This window comes from Nyctibius grandis, chromosome 33 (genome assembly GCF_013368605.1).
Source record: "Nyctibius grandis isolate bNycGra1 chromosome 33, bNycGra1.pri, whole genome shotgun sequence".
Lineage (NCBI taxonomy): Eukaryota > Metazoa > Chordata > Aves > Nyctibiiformes > Nyctibiidae > Nyctibius > Nyctibius grandis.
In genome coordinates, this window is record NC_090690.1 from 2571754 (window position 1) to 2589842 (window position 18089).

General features: G+C 37.9%; 1 protein-coding gene across 9 annotated transcripts in view; it reads left to right on the top strand.

Moving 5' to 3' along the window:
• CDCA2 (cell division cycle associated 2) overlaps positions 1 to 18089 on the top strand; it is a 29593-nt gene that overhangs the window by 6407 nt on the left and 5097 nt on the right. For 2 of the 9 annotated variants that reach the window (XM_068421553.1, XM_068421556.1), the window contains exons 9-16: positions 338 to 558; positions 1009 to 1087; positions 1693 to 1748; positions 2379 to 2522; positions 3253 to 3445; positions 3928 to 4142; positions 4540 to 5415; positions 6036 to 6637. In XM_068421553.1, the coding sequence (XP_068277654.1) occupies positions 338 to 558; positions 1009 to 1087; positions 1693 to 1748; positions 2379 to 2522; positions 3253 to 3445; positions 3928 to 4142; positions 4540 to 5379 (1748 nt within the window). In that variant the 3' untranslated portion in view covers positions 5380 to 5415; positions 6036 to 6637. Of the gene's footprint in view, positions 1 to 337; positions 559 to 1008; positions 1088 to 1692; positions 1749 to 2378; positions 2523 to 3252; positions 3446 to 3927; positions 4143 to 4539; positions 5416 to 6035; positions 6638 to 6733; positions 9071 to 18089 lie in introns of those variants that run through there. The other 7 variants (XR_011049959.1, XM_068421554.1, XM_068421560.1 and 4 more) reach the window with 7 other exon arrangements.

Consider the following 18089-nt stretch of genomic DNA (forward strand, 5'->3'; position numbering starts at 1 on the left):
TAAAATCCTACACCAAAACTTCAGAAAGCCTCTAATCCCAGAACAGAATCACCTGTTTTTCAAGAAATTTTACACTTGTCAACTGGAACTTGTGAAACAGCTAGTCATTTCTAGTCTTCTATTTTCTTTCTTCCTTAATTCTTGATACTGTAATAAAGCTATAGTGAAAATTCTGGTTGAATCCAAAGGACAGGTAAAGGTGGTATCTTGCTGTTTGGGTGTGGGGAGGTGTTTTTTAAGAGAGTGTTAAGACCCATAAAGAGACATTGAAAAGTCTCTGCTCTGTGAAAGTTCTGTTTTAAATTCACTAGGCAGTCTGTGTGTTTTATTACAATAGAGAAAATGGAAATACATAGCTCTGAAAAGCAAAAGAAGAAAAGAGTTACTTTTGGAGAAGTTCTGAGCCCAGAAATATTTGATGAAACTTTGCCTGCAAATACTCCACTGCGCAAAGGAGCGACGCCAGTCCGTCATCCAGAAGCACAAAGCAACAGCCCTTTTGCATGGTCAAGTCTCATTGAAGAACCATTACCCCAGCCAAACTTTGATTGCGATGATGTAAGTTTGTTGTTGGGTTGGTTTTTTTTTTTTTAAGCTATAAAAACAGCTTCCTGGTCTCTGTCAATGTTCAATTTTTGTTTAATTTTTTCCCCAGTCTGCTTGGTTTTGAAAAGAAATTGCTAGAATATTAAAATACCATCTGCTTGAAGCTTTAGGATGATATTGAGAACTTTTTTCTTTTGCTTTATGAATTCTAAATAGCATTTTGGCCTGTAGAGCTATGTTTAAAGCTGAGTACTGGTAGCACATGAAATGGTTTTGCCTTGGCTTATTCACATACTTTTGATACTGTATTTCTTTTTGCCATATGTAGCAAATGAGCTGCTGCATTCTTTAAGGGAAAAAAAAATGAAATCGCCTAGCTGTTCCAAAAACTAATTGATAAGGTGTTTTTCAGTGTACATCTGGTATAGTATATTGCTAAAAAATTTAACTTTTTGTTTAAAGGAATGTGTTGAGCCTCTTCAAGAGTTAGTGGAGGGTCCTGTTACTGCAGAAGATCTCTTACCTGTTGAAAATGCAGAAGGTAACCCCAACTTGTGTTTTTGTAATTAGATAATGCATCTTTCTGTACCTGAAAATTGAGAGATGACACGGGAGTTGTTTGTTTTTATACAGGGGATATATTTCAATTGTGCTAAAATTAAAATGTTCTTGCTTTCTTCTAGAGGGCTTTGCAGTAGCTGCACTGGTTACCTGCTGTTTAGGTTAACTGGATGTTATTTGATCTTGTGGTATTTTTCTGTGAAAGTGGCTGATCTAATTAGACTTACTTTAAGTAATTGGGCTTACTATCTTGATTCTAATATTGTAATTTTGATGTTTTTAAAACAGCAAGCAACAACAACAAAAAAAAAATGAAAGGGGGTTGTGCATGTGTGTTTATGAAAGCTGTGTAATTATTTTGTTACTAAATCCTCACAAGTTTTGTCTTCCTCAGTTATGTAAAGCAAGCTGTTAAGTTTTTTTATCTTACCATGTTTGATAGTCCTGTATGCAGAAAACATGATTCAAGACTAAGATGGCTGAACATGCTGTGCATAATGTTAGAAATTATGTGGATAAGTTCCTCAAAATGTGATTAACTCTGTGTTGAAACTGAATCTATATTCTTATTTTCTTCATATATAGTAGCAGAAACTGACAAATCTGATATGGTAACAACTCGTTCTTCTGCTAAAAAGAAGGTAAGTTTCTTTTGTGATGATGTTTGATTATTTTTTTTTAAACTTCTTCAGACAGAATTGTTATCTTTTATACCTCCAGAAGCTTGTAAGAGTTTTTACAGCCTCAGGTATGAGGATTATATATATCCAGGTATATAGAAATATCTCATGTTAGTGTAGGTAATTGTCTTAAGGAAATCTCATTTTTGGGTGAAAGTGGTTTTCCAGTTGTTAAAAACATTTTTGGTTACAGCCTGGTACTTAAATTTACTATTTCTATTAAATTTTCCAGGAACTTTCCCAAATAGTCTGACAAAAATTAGGAGAGATTTATTCATAGACTTTCATTCATAGGATCAGGGGCTTCACTCGTGGGAATCTAAAAACTTATAATCACAGAAAATTGAGGAGAATGGAAACGAAGTTTTCTGTCTGCATTTTCTATTTGGTGTAGTTCCTTTGAGACATAGGAACATGAGAGAGAGGCTAATAAAGTAAAGTTTATTCTGCAACCTGTGATGACTTTTGGTATCACTGAAAATGTGATGTGATTCTTACGACTGTTGGACTGTGGTGTATTTTTTAAAGAAGGAAATGTATGCGTATGCACATACATGTGCACCACAACAATGTCAAATTCCTGTTCCTCAGCAGTGTAGCACCATTTTGGAGGGGATGGATTTTAGCATCTCAAGAGCCACAAATACCAAGAATGCTAAAGATATTAAAAATCCAAGAAAGAACAAGTTTCAAAGACAAAAGAATGTAACCACATCCGCTGCCAAAAAGACACAAGTAAGTGACAGCCCGCTGCAGTTGGTGAATGCTGACTTTATTTCTCTGTCCAAGTGCCTCTTCTTTCTTGTGTGTTTTATGTGAATATTATGATCTTTGTAGTAAAGATTTTCTAAAGGGTGTTATGTTTCCTGTTGCTGCCAATATTCTCCTCTTCATGCCTATCTTGTTTTCCTACACTTACTGCCACACCCCTCTTCTTTACTGCTTGTGAAGGCTGACCAGCAGGGTTTAAATACTTGTAGGGCAAAAAGGGTATTTTATGGAGGTGAAGGGGGGGATGTCACTTTGCAGACTTCGGGGGCAGAAAATGAGTTTATGGTTCTTCTCTTACCAAGTGTATGCAGCAGTAGTTCTTTGAACTTGCCCAGTTATATGCTAGTTAAGTGTTCTAAAGGTGTGAGGCTTCTAGAAGATTTTTGCTCTCATGTATTGGAAGGGAAAGCACATACTCCTTTTCAGACTAACCATGAATGAAGAATCTGTAGTTTTGAGCTGAAAGACTAATTCGTTTGACTACTAGATTTGTTTAAATGAAACAATCAGATCTCATGTTTGAGAAGTAATTCTCCCTTGCTTAGAGTTTTTAGATTAATTTGGAGATGGCAGAACGAGTGGAACCTTCATTTTAGGGGAAACAATTGTTATCCATCAAAATCCAGTAATGATGTCACTTATTTGTTGGAAAATATTGTACAGGATCATTATAATTCCATTGTGCTCTGTTCAGTCTTCTCAATCTTTTCAGAAAACAAAACATACAAGCTATGGGAAAAGAAGAAAGAAAAAAGTGAAAAAGTCTTTATATGGGGAAAGAGAGATGGCTTCTAAGAAACCTCTTCTCAGCCCTATCCCTGAAATGCCAGAGGTTTGCTCTTCTGCTTCATCTCCAAACTCACCAGAGGCAAATGCACTTTTTTCAGGTGATGTGGTTTTTAGTTTTGTTTTGTGTTGCTCTTTCTGTTGCTTCTAATTTTCAACAGTAGAAAAACCTGGTGATAATTATCTTGAGTTCTGTGCATAGGTAAAGAGCCCAGTATACATCTTTTAATTGCTTCTGTAATAGTAGAGTCCAGAGGATCTAATACGTTAATAATCTCCAACTGGATAAATTTAACACTTGTTGGACTCCAGTGTAAAGCTGACCAAAAAAAAAAAAAAGCCTCTCTGTGCTTTGACTGGATGCTGATATTGTCATAGTCTTTAAAACTGGTAAGTTGGGCACAAATGCTTAAGTGATGTGCAGTAGCTTTCTGTTTTTTTTCACACTAGTTATCTGGAGTGGTTGTTCAGAAGGTTACTTTTATGTAAGTAAAATACTGTAAAGCTTTTGTTGTAATATTTAAAAAAAGATTTAGTACATTCACAAGTAGAGTCAAGTAACCATGTGTTTATTCTAATTCAGAGGACGTATTTTTAGGTAATACCAAATCCAGGAATGCTTGCAAGGATGTTCAACAGAAGCCAGTGGTTGAAAGAACGAGAGGGGAAAACAGCTGTGCAGTTTATATGTATTCAAGCTCTAAGGACCTGGACACCTTGGAAGCCGGCAGCTCCAATGATACAGAGTTTCAGGTGTCAGATGATGATCTGAAGTCTGTTTCTGGCATTGATCATAAGGTAAACTGATATGCTTAAGGATGCTGCTAGAAAAGCCAGCATTGTTCTTGACACTGTTGGATCAAAAAAGAAATGTTTTAGGGGAAGAAAAAAACTAAGCGTGATTAAACATTGGAGCAGGTTGCCTGGAGAGGCCATGGAACCTCCATCCTCGAAGGAGGTATTCACAACTCAACTGAATAAGGCCTCAAGCAACATAAGTTTGGCCCCACATTGGAGCTGATTCCGACATGCAGGATATTCTGTGTGTTGAGTGGTTGGGGTTTTCTGAGAATGACTAGGATTGGTGAGGAAAACAGTAGCAGCTGTTTAGTTGTCAGCTGTTTGAAACAAGTTTTTTTGGATTACCTTTTGCCTATATTTAAAAAAATTAAAACCTTTTTTTTTTTTTCTCCAGTTTTCAAACATTGTGCCAGATGCAAAGTGTGGTTTTGATACATCTGACTATTTCCAACAAGGGAAAGAGACTGCATGTGTAAAAGAGGCAAAAGAAAGTGGTTCCTTGATAGAAAATGAGAAATTACAAGGAAATGTTCTAAATAAGGCAGAGTGGCTAACGGGGCTAGAATTTCCGGAACAACAGGACACTGGTGTACACGAGGGTGCCCAAAGAACTCAGTGTCCACAAAAAGATTCTACAAGAGGCAGTCCACCAAGAAGAAGAAGAAGTAGTGCCATCTATTTTCCTCCTGTTGAACAATTGGAAATAACTGGAAACAATCTTCCGTTTTCTTTTAATGTGGAAGAAGTCTTATCTGTTCCTCAGCTGAAAAGTGACTCCTTGGAGCCTTTTAGAAGAAAGAGCGGTAACAGTGGTGAAAAAAGAGTGAGGCGCAGCATGAGATTGCATAAAGATACCGAAGCTGAAGGACTTGCATGGATTCAGGTACCCGATGAGATTCAAAGGAACCCTCCCCTGCTAGCTTCTGCTTGCAAAGTCCGGAGAACAATAAGCACATCCATCCTCACACAGTCTGAGAATATTCACCATCGAGAACAAAATCTCCTCCATTTTTCAGCACCAGGGAAGGAGAACAATGATTCTGTTAATCTTGCTGATGGTCCTTGCAAAAAATGGAGGAGGAGAAGCATGTGTGTATCCACACCTCAAGAAACAACAACTTGGTCTCAAACCCGGAAAAAGAGGATAACAAATTCTATATATAGGAGGGACAGAAGTGACCAAAAACACTGTGAAGAAGTAGAAATACCTCTTGAAAATAACTCTAACACTTAGTGAGATTTCAGCTACTTCTGATTTTCTGAAGTGAAGGTCAGTATTAGATTCTTATGTTCTCTCTTAAGTGCTGTTTTCTTCTCTCTCCCACTTACATTTCCTTACTTACTATTTCTTTATTAATTTTCTGGATAACTTAGAACTGATTTTCCTTGTCTTGATGCCTAAAATACTTGAAGATCAGAACTGCATGGAAGACCTAGCTTGGCTCTGAGCATTGGTCTGGTAGACAGTCATGGCAGGTAATCAAGAGGATAAAAAATTTTTCTTCCATGGTGAAGTGAATTTGACAGCACCTCTTTATCGTAGTCTACGTCCTTGCTTACGTGCCTTTCGGCTGTTTTAAGTAAAGAGGAACAACAAAAAGATGGTCTGTGGTGACAAGTTACTTTTTATATGATTGGGAGTTGATACTAATCCATATTTTCTTGATAGGGCTCTTTCCTTTTTCTGGAAGAACAGGATTCAAGCTTAAGATTTTGTTATATTTGTGAAGTTACTTGAAGTAGGTAAAAAGTGAATTTGTCTTTAGTAGTTAAACCACGATGTTGTGAAGTTTGCCCTTTCAGCTAGAATTGCTTGAAGCGTTGATGTTTCCCATGTGCTTGATCATTCCTTATAAATTGCTTTTGAAATCTGCATGAATTTTCTTCCAGATTTCAAAAATATCGTAAAAAACTCTCTGCAAATAAGAAGGAAACCATCTCTGGCTTGAAGGGGAGGAGTAGAAGGCAGGGAAGCTGTTACCATCTTCTGAAAAGACTTTGCTTTACCTGCTGGGCACGAGCTGTGGTAGAGTTCCTATAAGTAAGACTAAATTTCATGTTAGAAAGAGTTAATGAATCCTGCTTCTCTGGTGTAAAGGTTGGTCATTAAAAAAAAAGAAAAAAAGCAGCTTTTAAATCTTTATTGTATATAACATTAATTTTAAAAAATTCAATTGGGTAAGGAAAGCGAAACATCCATCACAATAAAGCTGTACTTCATTTCTGGACATTTCCAGTCTTTGGTATACATGTACTAAATACAGTGCATATTATTCAGTAGTTGTCCTGTCATCTTAACTGTTCTCATTTTTCTAGTTTGAACAATGCAATAAAAAGTGATGACTGTAGGTGGTCTGCTTAAACATTTGCTGTTGCTTTCATTTTTCATACTGTTCTGTTTCAGCCCTAGTAAAATACCTGTGCCAGCTTGAAGGAAATAGCTTTCTGTTGAAAATGATCTCTTCTGTGACCTTGTTTTTAACATTATTGATGTGGAATAAAATGCTTTATGTACTTGGCTGCTTTTATAAAGCTTAAAAGCAAACAGAACAGTTTCATTTTTATGCATGTTTTACTTTTCTCTACAGACATCATCAGTTTTTCCCAAGACAAGAACTTCTAAGGCAACTTGAAAGAAACGTCACTACTTAAACGCTGTTCATCTTATGCTGCTTTAGAAACATTACTGAAGTTATCAAAACAGTTTCCTTGATGTTTGCTTTTGTGTCACAATGAAAGTTTTAGATTTGGAAACAGAATGGCAATAGTTACTTGGGCTGAATCTAGTGACAGCGCTATGTTGGCTTACCAGGAGAGGGCAGTCTGACATGAGTTTTTATGGTTGTAACTGGATTTGAAAATAATACCATAATATGCAAAATCTTTGAAGAGATACTAGCTAAGGTTAAAATCTAAAGCTCCTTGAGATTAAAACTAATAATAGCTGCTACTTCTAACATTCAAAAAAAATCAAAACAGCAACTGAACTACACACTGAAATTGATCTGGAAAGTGAAATGCTTATGCACTGTATTCAGATAGGACTTTCTATATGGAAATCACATTGCATTCTTAAACACAGTAGAGCACTACGGTTGCAGCTGAGACGTTAGGGTTTACCTAACAGGTTTAGGTATCAATTCTAGCAGTGAGTGAAACCTTTGGAGACTGGGTGTCAGACACTGAATACCAGACTTGAATAGCCAGGTCAAGTCAAGAGTTGTCTTGGAGGAAGAGGCAATAAACTAGTATGTACAATACTAAAGGGCTTAATCTAAAATGCTGCCTAGAACATGCTGCTTGTGATGTTGTTGTCTGCATCAGTCCCAGCAGCAGAAGAGAATTCTCCCTTGAGGTTTCTTGAGTGGGCAGGCTAAGTGCACCTCAGCTGTGAAGTGTAAGTAAAGTCAGAAAGAGAAGAGCAAGGGTAAGGAGAAGAAAACGAAGTCTGGATTTTCCTTCTGGCAGAGCTTGGTTGAAAAGAGTTGTAGGAAATTATCATAGAATCATATGAATCATAGAATGGTTTGGGTTGGAAGAGACCTTAAAGATCATCTAGTTCCAATCCCCCTGCCATGGGCAGGGACACCTTTCCACTAGCCCAGGTTGCTCAAAGCCCCAGTATACTTAGATGCTTGATGGCAGTTAGCCTGGCTTACATGAGGGTGAGGTTGGAACCTATAGAGAAATAAAGAGGTTGCAGTTAATGGGGCTTAATCTGGAGAGGACTTGAGAGGAGACAAGTCTCAATTATGCAGCAGGTTGTTGTAAGGGAGCAGGGTGTAATAATCTGTTCTCCATATCTGTACTGAATTGGACAAGAAATAATGTGTTTAAATTAGAGAAAAATGGCTCTGTTAAACATTAAGAAAAAGTTCCAGCAGCAGAGATGGTTGGGCACAGGAATACATTGCTGCGGGAAGTTGTGGAATCTCCATCACTGGAGGCTCTTAAGAGCAGATTAAACAAATATCTGTCAGGAATGACATATGATCCTTCCTAGGGGTAAGGATAGGGCCTGGATGGCCTCTTGAGGTCTCTTCTGGCTGTATTTTCTGATTGCTAGAGATTAGGGTTGCAAGAGGTGATTTGGGACTTGCCTAATAGTTAAGACCTGAGATAGGATCTGCCATGGAATAGGGGGCCAGAGAGTTGCTAACACTGGGGGCTGTTCAGCATGAAGGAACTGGGGAATTTGGGAGGGAGCTCTTCATGCAAGGTTAGCAAAGTGGTCTTGGTACTTCAAGCATTCAGATCTCCTGTGACTCACTGCTCTTCCTCAGAAGAGTATCTCTATAGACTCCTGACATAGTGTAAGTTACACCTTGGTGGCCATGCTGTTATGCAGGAAGTGTGAACAGCAGAATAAACAATGCCGTTCCATTTTCAGATTTGCTTTTCTAAAATCAGTTAACACTAACCTTTGAATGACCAGCAGCTTCACTCTCCCTATTGAACAACAGAAGAACTTTCTGAAGTGGTCTGTTGTCTTCATTGCCGTGTGAGGGTGTAAGAATTAAGGTTGTGTGTAGTGCAGACAGGTCTTGAGTCAAGATATTTTGAGTTTGTGGTTCTAGTTTTCAGCTGTTAATTGCAGCACTATCTGGAATCGATTTTAATGGTGTTCTGTCACGTTAAGTTAGCTTAGTCACTCTAATACAACCCGCAGCTTTATTTGCAACAAAGAAATTGGACAGAAGAATGCACAAAGTCAGCAGTGTAAAACTGAGCTGTGTTTGAGTTTGATGGGTGAAGCATCGCTGTGCAGTGTGTCAGACCGGGCAGCTGGCTGGGGCAGTCTCCCAGTGTGCAGGGCAGCATTTGTAGGCTTCAACTTAAGTCACTGTTTTGACTTATTTTTTGTGCAGTGCTGAGCTCTGTGTCAGTCTGTGTATTGTAGTGGCATCTAAATAAATCTGTGGTGTTGGCCAGTCTCTTTCACCTCTCATTTACTCCCTACTTTTCTAAAGAGAGGCTTTTTCTCTCTTCAGAGGGTTGTTATAAAGATTACTTTGTGTTTAAAGTACTTCACTAACATTAAGTGCTGTATTGTATAGACTTTAAATGGCTTCAAGTGTGGTAATAGCACTAAGTGTATATTGCAGAATAATTGCATTTAGCAGATTGCCGTGTAATTATCATGCTCTGACTGACAGAGAGGACAAGCGGTGGGTCCTAGAAAGACTGATTATTTTGCCACTCTGTAATTATGATGTCGTTAATAAGTAAGTGTAATTACATATCGCTTCTGCTTGCGCTGTCCTGTGAAGTGCAGTCTAGATATATTTTCAGATAGCTGAATATCTGACAACTTGCAGTAAGGAGTATTTCACAGTTGGAATGGTCTTTGCTTAAATTTCCTTAATGTTAGCGAGCTGAAAATACAAGGAACAACAATACTTACACTTGAATCCTTCAGAAGCTTTTAAAATGAAAGTGTTAGTGTTTTCCAGGAATTATTTTACGCCAGTATTTTGCCATAATTAAGATGCACATAAGTTATGAAAGTGGAGATGATATGACCAAATTTCCTCACATGGGAGATAACAGAAGTAAAATAGTTTTCTCAACCTGACACTCATGGTAAGCAGGGGAAAAAAAATAACAAGAATAGTATATGCCTTTTTTTTTTTTTTTAACTTTAAAATAATTAATTGTAAAAAAAGATTCATCTAGTCTTCAGCTTATTTTTCTGTACTTGCTTCTGACTAGTTGGGTGATAGAAGGGGATACCAAAACACCCAACTGTTGCATATAAATGGCACTATTTTGTGTTCATCTAGTCTAGCTGCTGTTTAGAAATACACTAAAATGTTTGTGCTCTACTCTTCCTCCTTCTCACTCTGAATCCTCTAGCACTCTTGTAGTTCACTTAGACCTGGAAAGAGTTTAGTGGTGAACTGATCTGTGCACAAGGAAGCAAACAGAAAAGTATTGTTAGATCTGGATGAGATGGAGAGAGACAAAAAAAAAAAATAATCATTAAAGTATGCCAAGTATAGCTTAAGCACACAGGAACAGGAGTGGGCAGTGAAAGAAATTTCATTTTTAAGCTGCTAACAGGTAAGCAATGGAAATAAATCTAAAAACAAACTGTAAAGTGTAGTTGGGTATTCCTTCAAATTGCACGTTTTTAAAATTAGGAGGTGAACAGTGCAAATCAAAATGTTTTAACTTGAAATAAGGTAAGGTCTAATTTCACTGTGTCCCAGTGGAAAAGATGAAGTTGTGCCTGTGACTTAATAGACAAGAAGGCTAATGTATTAGTTTTGTAATTAAGTCCTGTAAATTGTGCATAACAGAGCAATTAACTACTTTAACCAAGCTTTGGAGGGGGAAGAAGAAAAACCTGTGTGCACTGGGAATGAGGGCATGGAACATATTCCCTAACTCAAACCTGAAAAACCTGGTGTTAGTCTTGGGTTATTTCCAGTGACCCCTTGACTCCCATCTTCCTGCCCCCTGCACGGATTTGGAACTGGTCAGCCATTTTTGTTTTTGGAAGGGAGAGGAGACAGATATAATGAATGGCTTTTATTGTGCAATATTTCAAAACCTTTTTGACTGCATTCGGATGGGATGGAAAATGTTCTACCCTGCGCTGCAGCCAAAATAAACAAAACATATTCCCTAAACCTGGATGTGTGTTTCACTCAAACTGGCAGTAGTTAGAGCTCTACTCTTAAACAAGAATTTAGTTTGACAATTTTTAGGCCTTGTTCAGCTGAATGTAACAGCCAAAGAAAATACTTGGAAAAAAATTAAATAATACACATATTTACAGCTTGCAGGTGGCATTAATTTTTGTGCTTCATAATATTTAGCTTTAAGAATCCTTGTTCGTTGGGCTATATTGTAGATTTTTAAAAAATATTCTTAATTGTCTCTTTTTTTAAATTAGGTTTTTTTATGAGAATAGTCATTCCGAAGGAAAATACATTTTATGTAGCTCCCTGATGGGTGATAAATAGTTGTGATTCAAGGCTTTAAAAGTTTAGGGTCTACCAAGAAACTAAAAATTCTACAAACACAAGACCCAGCAAACTAGCAGTAAAAGCTCTTGACAGAAGCCTGCTATGGACTGGCTTCCAACTCCACTAAAGTTTAGTTTAAATTCCCTCTTTATGGTGCAGGCTTACTGCTGTTTTTTAGCATTGCCAATCAGTTCAGTGAAGACCTTGCACTGTCTAACCAAGATAATTCATGTTGTGCAACATGTTTTATACTCTGAACAACCATATTTATTAATGATAATAATAATTTTTAATTTAGTCACCTGTGCCCAGAGGCCTCCAAGTATTGTAACAATGAAGGACTAAAACTAAATTATCAAAACAGACACCGTGCCTGGACAACTCCCACCCTGCAAACAAATCTTTTATTCCTCATAATCCCACCCTACAAGCAAAAATCCCTTTGAACAAATAATACGCAAAACTTAATGTTTTTAAGTAGATAAATGAGCCTCATTTTTAAGTCATTATGATTAAATCAGTAAAGATTACAAGCAAGGTATCTCAGAGTCTGAAGAGAAGTTGCAAGAACAAACAGTGATCATTCCTTGAAAGCCCTAACGATGTAGTAAACTAAACAAGCTGGGAATTGGAAAACTGGGCTTTTTGTTCCCTCTGTGGTCTGGGTTTGGTTTTGTGCTGTTGAATTAAGTTGTTACTCAGTTTCCTTGCTTTGTCTTTCATTTATTTGCCAGCACTTGTAACATCAGGGTGAAAAATACAGATCTAGTATCACCATGCATTAAATCAACTGAGTTATACTGAAGATACTTCTGAAGCCACACTTCACTCTCATAAATAACCTGCCTATGTCATACAAATGTTTGGACAAACAGATGCACTTAGCTCCATGGTTAGAAGGTCAGTAATGCTGAGTTTTGGTAGTAAATAATATTCACTAATGCAAATCTGTTAAGGTTGTAAGGGAATTCATGTTTGAACTGTGATTTGGGTATGTTGAGTATCCTCATGTGTGCTATTGAGGAAAAAGGAATTGTGTGGGTACAAATATTAATGGTGAATAAAAAGGTCATTTTACTTTTCCCTCAAGAAAAAATTGCAAGTACCCATGGTATGTTTTGCAAGGAAAGCTTTGTGAGGTTTATATAAGGAGTAGGTAACGTACACGTAGCTTATCTTAATACTAAGCATTACATAATACAAGCTATGGAATATAAGCCTCAAATGTTCACTTTACATTTGTCTTTTGCATCTCTCCCACTGTTTGCTTCTCACAGTAGACAGAGGTCTGTTGGACCTTGCTGAGTTTTCCTGCATCACTATTCCACTGCCTGGGGTTTGGAGTGTGCTGCCTTCTGGGCTGCCTCGCTTATCTTGCTTCTGTCTTCCCAATACTTCCTCCTCTTGCTTAATACACTGATGTCTGGCTCTTGCCAGTCACAAAAATGACAAGCTGGTGCACAGTGATGATCCTAAAAGGGAAGCGAAGCAGTTGGTAGCACAGAGACTGTATGCACACGCAATATACTGTGAGTTAAGCAAATTAAAGCATTGCTGCTACCAGGAACTTTTCTGGTGCTTGGCATAGTGCCTCTTAATAGAGCCACAACAAGCCCTAGTTACAGCCAGATCTGTGGTGTTAAGTGCCTTGGAATTGCACCTTTGTATAGGAGTTACAGAAAATGATAAGGCTAGCTGTAGGCAGAATTAAATATGTGGTTTCATACTGACACACAGAGTAGCCAAAGCCTTAAATTGTTCCTCTTTTATTAGCAAAGAAAATCTCTGCTTCTGAAAATTTCTTTTTTCTCATTCCACTAAGGATCAGCAAGGGCTGGGGACTTGGGGTGGTAGTTAAGGAGAAGTCTTAAACTAAATCCTAAAACTTTCCGTTTCCATATTTTTAGCCTGCCTTTCTTCTGCTTTCGGTATTGAATGCAGAGCAACTACTATGGCCCTGCCAAAAGCTGTTTAAACAATATTAAGATGTTTTCTTCAAACTTCTCCCTAGGAAGATACTCTTTTTCGAGAGGAATGTTTTCCCTGGAGCATTACATCATGAATTGGTTCAGTTCTTGGAGTAAGAAATTGGACCAAATGGTGGAGAAGGTCTCCAGGGGAAACATACTTATGCTGTTAAGTATTCCCACCAGAAAGCTTAGAAACCGCTTACATATTACCGTTCTGTCCACATTTAGCCTTTCACCTTACTGCAGCTGAACAGAGGGAAGGGGGGGGTGGTAAGACGTTTTTAAGGAAACTTGAACCTTCTTTGTTTTTGTCATTACATTTTCCCCCGCTCTCATTGTATCTTGTGAACTGAACTCTGGTAATGGAATCTCTCATTTTTGACAGTAATGCTGCATAAAGACACGTTTGTTTTGTATGCAAACTGTTAATGAAATCTTAATTATGAAAGCTTCCTTGGAAACTCTGAATTTAGAGGGGTTTTGAGGATTAAAATGAGAGGAACCTCAGAGACGACCAGAGGATGGAGGGATTTGGGTGGATTAATGGGACAGCAGCCATATGAACGATGTCTGAGCTGTGACAGTATTGTGTTTCCTCTCGTGTACGGACTGGTTCACCATCAAAGATGGAGGCACTTGTTATGGTTTCCTATATCAAATGAAAATCTCAGAACAAGGAGAAATATACTCCTTAAATTTAGTAGTGCAGATCAACAGATTTTTTTTTTAATATGGCAGTTCTCTGAAAACTTCCAATTTCACAAAGGTCCACATTTTGTTTTGCTAACAGTTAAGGACCTAAAAGCATTTTCCAGGTGCAGGTTGGATTTGGAAAGCTTTGAATTGTTCATCTTTAGTTCACACAATTACCTTACAGGATATAAAATGAAAATACATACCAGTGTAATAAAACTGAGGAGAATAACTTCCTGGACAAACATGTCCCAGGGCAGGATACTTCATAGTTCATGAGTGGCTTGAATTGGACCATGGAGCTGAATTAGAAAGGAACCTCCTGTGATACTTCTGAGTTGTGTTCCCATTGGTATTTTGGGCAAATGATGTTCTACTGCCCCAGATCTGTTTGATGGGCAAAGAGGATTTTTGTATCCCAAATCTTCTGTTTGGCACTTTCAGTCACTCCTTAGAAAAAAAAAAAAAGCCACAAACAAAAAAACCCCACAAACAAAAGCTTAATTGAATTTGTTTTTCTCACTCAAAGGGTATGATACTACACAATTGTAAGAGGCTGAAAAGAAGGTCAAGCCCTACAGCTGCCTTCTCTATTCCTATTCGATATCTGATCTTTCTAAAAGGTGGGTTTTTTTAAAGAAGAAATCACAGCCAGACTTTATTCATAACACGAAGCACCATTAAGCTGGTCCGGCTGCTGAGGGACTGGCACTAAAATTGGTGACTAGAAATCAGCACGGGATTGTAAAGGACTTCTGCCAAAACATATTTAAATTATGTAATCATATTAAATACACACTAATTACACTGTGCATATTACTACTACATTCAGGTTATGAAATCATTCAATAACAAAGTCTAGAGTAGATAATGCAAGATTGTAAGAAGAGAGAGACTGCTCTGAAGCATACTGAAATCAGTGGAAATACTCATGGTGGCTGCAGTGGGTTCTAGAGGAGAGCGTACAAGATCAGGACTTGGACCTGTTGTCCAGAACCCTGATGCAACCAGCTATTTAGATGTTTCATTTCTACCATAGAACAAACGCAGCGAATTTGATAACAGACTTCTGACACTGGCAATTCCCAGTGCTTCTGAAGCCTCTAACACAGCAGATGGGCCGGTTGGTCTGCGATGCTCATGCCATCTCCAGAGCAGGTGACAAGTCATGTTAGTGTTCTTTATTGTTGGTGCTTCTCTGAAATAAAGCTCGGTCATCTGCACAGCATAATCACCTGTGAGGCTGGACCAGAACTTCTACTGGAGTTCCCTGTATACTCCATGCAAAATAGTAGTCCTGCAAAGGTTTCCACTTGGAAATTACCTGGGTTTGGAGAATCCATGTTCTTAGGAGTTGGAGAGAAATTATCACCAGCAGTTAAGTTCAGATTCTATGACACTTTTATTTTAATTCACAAACTCATTCCAATTCAAACATTGTCCTTTGCAGTGGGCCTTTTTTTTTTTTCATGTCTCCCAGAATGTGGCTCATAATACACTATTGCTTAAAAATTCTGAACTCTACGAATATCTAGTAGAATGGCCACTTCATCTTCCTGCTGCTGTTAACGAAATGTAAAAAGATATATTTACTTTTGCTTCCTTTCTCAGCCATTTTTTCACTGCAGAACAAACTTTTTCAAACTGATTACACCAGATGATTTAGCAGTATGGCCAAATAGTCCCTGCTTGATTAAGATGGATGGTAGCTGTATTTGGAGCAATAGTAATTAAGACTCCCATGGCAAGCAAGGAAAAATAACAAATTAATCTAATAAGAGCTTATGGGGAAACTCTTAAATTGAAAAGTGTTCTGAAAATCCAGAATTCCATAACACAAGTAAAATAATGGTTTACTTTTTTAAAATCAAATCTCACAGAATTATTGAAATCCAAATTATTTTTATTATGTTTGGTTTAATATTTTGATATTTGTACACTTTTAATTTTAAAAATTACTAAAAATGTAGCAGAGGCTTAAGACCTACATGTCTCAAAACTGAATAGACACTTCCAGTTAAATCACAAGATTTCTTTAAAATGAGATGAACTATGGTTGTAGTCTATTTTTAACAGTCTTTTTACCCGATACATGCAGATGACAAAATGTCTTTCTACCCCAAGAACACTTCATTTCTAGATTGCAGCATCTGTCTTGGTCAGGAATGCCTGCCCAAAATACACTGAACATAAAGACTGCACGGTCTAATAAACAGTACAAGGACTCAGAGTCCTGAGCTTGTTTTGATCATGACATTCTAGAGCTCTCTTGATGTTGCACAAGTCCTTTTATAGTTTGGTGCCTCAGTTTCTACACGCGTAAAATGAGATGTTCACCTCTGAAGGCAGTGGAAAGTATATTTGCAGTGTGCAAAACCTTTGACACACTCACTGAGCTATTCCTGTTTTTAACTATTTCTGTACCAATTCTATCTCTACAGAGGTGAAGCGTTTAATGTCTGATGGTCAACAGCATTAATGTTATTGCTGTTCAGGTACAACTGACAGAAGCAGCCCAAGTGATTTAAGGGCGGTACTACTTTTAGAAGAGAGGTGGCTTGTTCAGCTTTTTAAAGTCCTTAAGATAATGTCTTATATATATGATTGATTTATTTGATATTTATGCAGTTGGCAGTGGGATTTGAAATATAACATAAGCACTTCCTGAGATGTCAGTACTCCGATGTTAGTGGTCTGAACAAGGATGTAATTCATATCTGCAGGTGCTTACTCTGGTATCAAACACTTCAATAACATCATGCTTGTGGAATCCGGCACTCCCCAGTGTCCCATTTGTATCCTGATATGCCCACGTCTTTCCTATGTGTGTTTTTCTTTCTTAAGGAGCTCTCATTTCCTTCAATAGGATATGTTTTATTTCATCCTTTTTCCTGCATTTACTCATATTAATGTCACCGCATTCACTGGTAATAGCTCGGCTTGGAAATAACCCGTATATCCCTGAAAACACTGCGCCTGAAATTCAATGCCTGGGATACTTTATTAAGAAAGAATAGATGTTTAAGTGAAGGGAGGTAATCATTTATTTTTGGACTCTAGTTTGATCTAACCCATTTAAAGGTGCATCAAGCGTGCTCAACCACAGCCCGATGGCCCTCTGCATTGTGCAGCGTTTGAGAGTCCTGGGATTAAAGTTTTCTGGGGCTTTTCTGCTAAATGGCCATACAATTTGAAACTGGATACTGTCAGAGGAATTTACACCTTTTCTAGGATAAAGAGACTGCAGACACCTTTTAGGCTTCTCTTATGAGCATTTCTTCAGAATGAAAAGGACAGAAGTCAGGTGATGGGTTCTTGCTCGTGAGCAAGTTCTGGAAAGGACTCCATCATGGTGGTTAGATCAGCTGACACTCCTTGAGCTGTATTTTCAGCTACATAGCTGAAACAGGGAGTTTTCCTTGCACTTTTTGTGCCATGAAGCATTATCTTTTTGTAACTCCTTTTCTTCGTCCCTTTATCCCATTTTGCTCTGTTTATGAAAAGGGTGAGTTCAGCTTACAATATTTAAGTGATAGTAGTCTCTTCACTTGCTTTGCAAAGCACATTTGCACATTTTTGGGGATCTAAGGATAAAGTCTTGTGAAAAGAAGTGATAGCTAGCACTGTTCTGAAACTGCATTGTCCCTTTTCCACTTGCTTTGTAGACATGAGTCTTAATGAACCTCGTGTAGACAGTGAAAAAGTATCTGACGTGGAAGGCCTCGAGACTTACGTAGGTTACAGGGTTGATTGCCAAATATGACAGTGACAGGAGGGATCTCAGAAGCTCCAAAATGCCAGAGCAAGTTTTTAGTTAGGAGGCCACTTTGGAGAAGCATTTTGATTAAATATACTGGAGCGTTCAGTGTGTGAAATCTCTTTATTTCCTGTCATTATCTTGGTAAAATCACGAGTGCCTTTTTTATTATTTTTATGGATGTGCTCATCAGCTGTGGCTTTTGCCATCCCTGTGGGAATTTCCCTGCCCTGAAAAGCTGAACTTCACAATATCTAGTAGAAACTAAATTTTTTTCCCAGCTGGTAAGTAGTGCAGCACCAGTCTCTAGTTAACAGTGCTCTACTTGGGGAAATTTTACAAGCCGTAATCTGTTTGAACAACTCACTTGGGTAAGTTAGTGCTTCGTTGTAAACTCTCAGAGGTGGCTCATCTGGGAAACTGCAATGAACAGAAATGCTACAGAATAAAGGGTCTTGCTTGCAACTTCAGCTACTCCCTTTACAAGGTGTAGGATCTGTATGTATACATTGTACTGTAACGCCAGCCTAATTAGAGATAATCCTTGCCA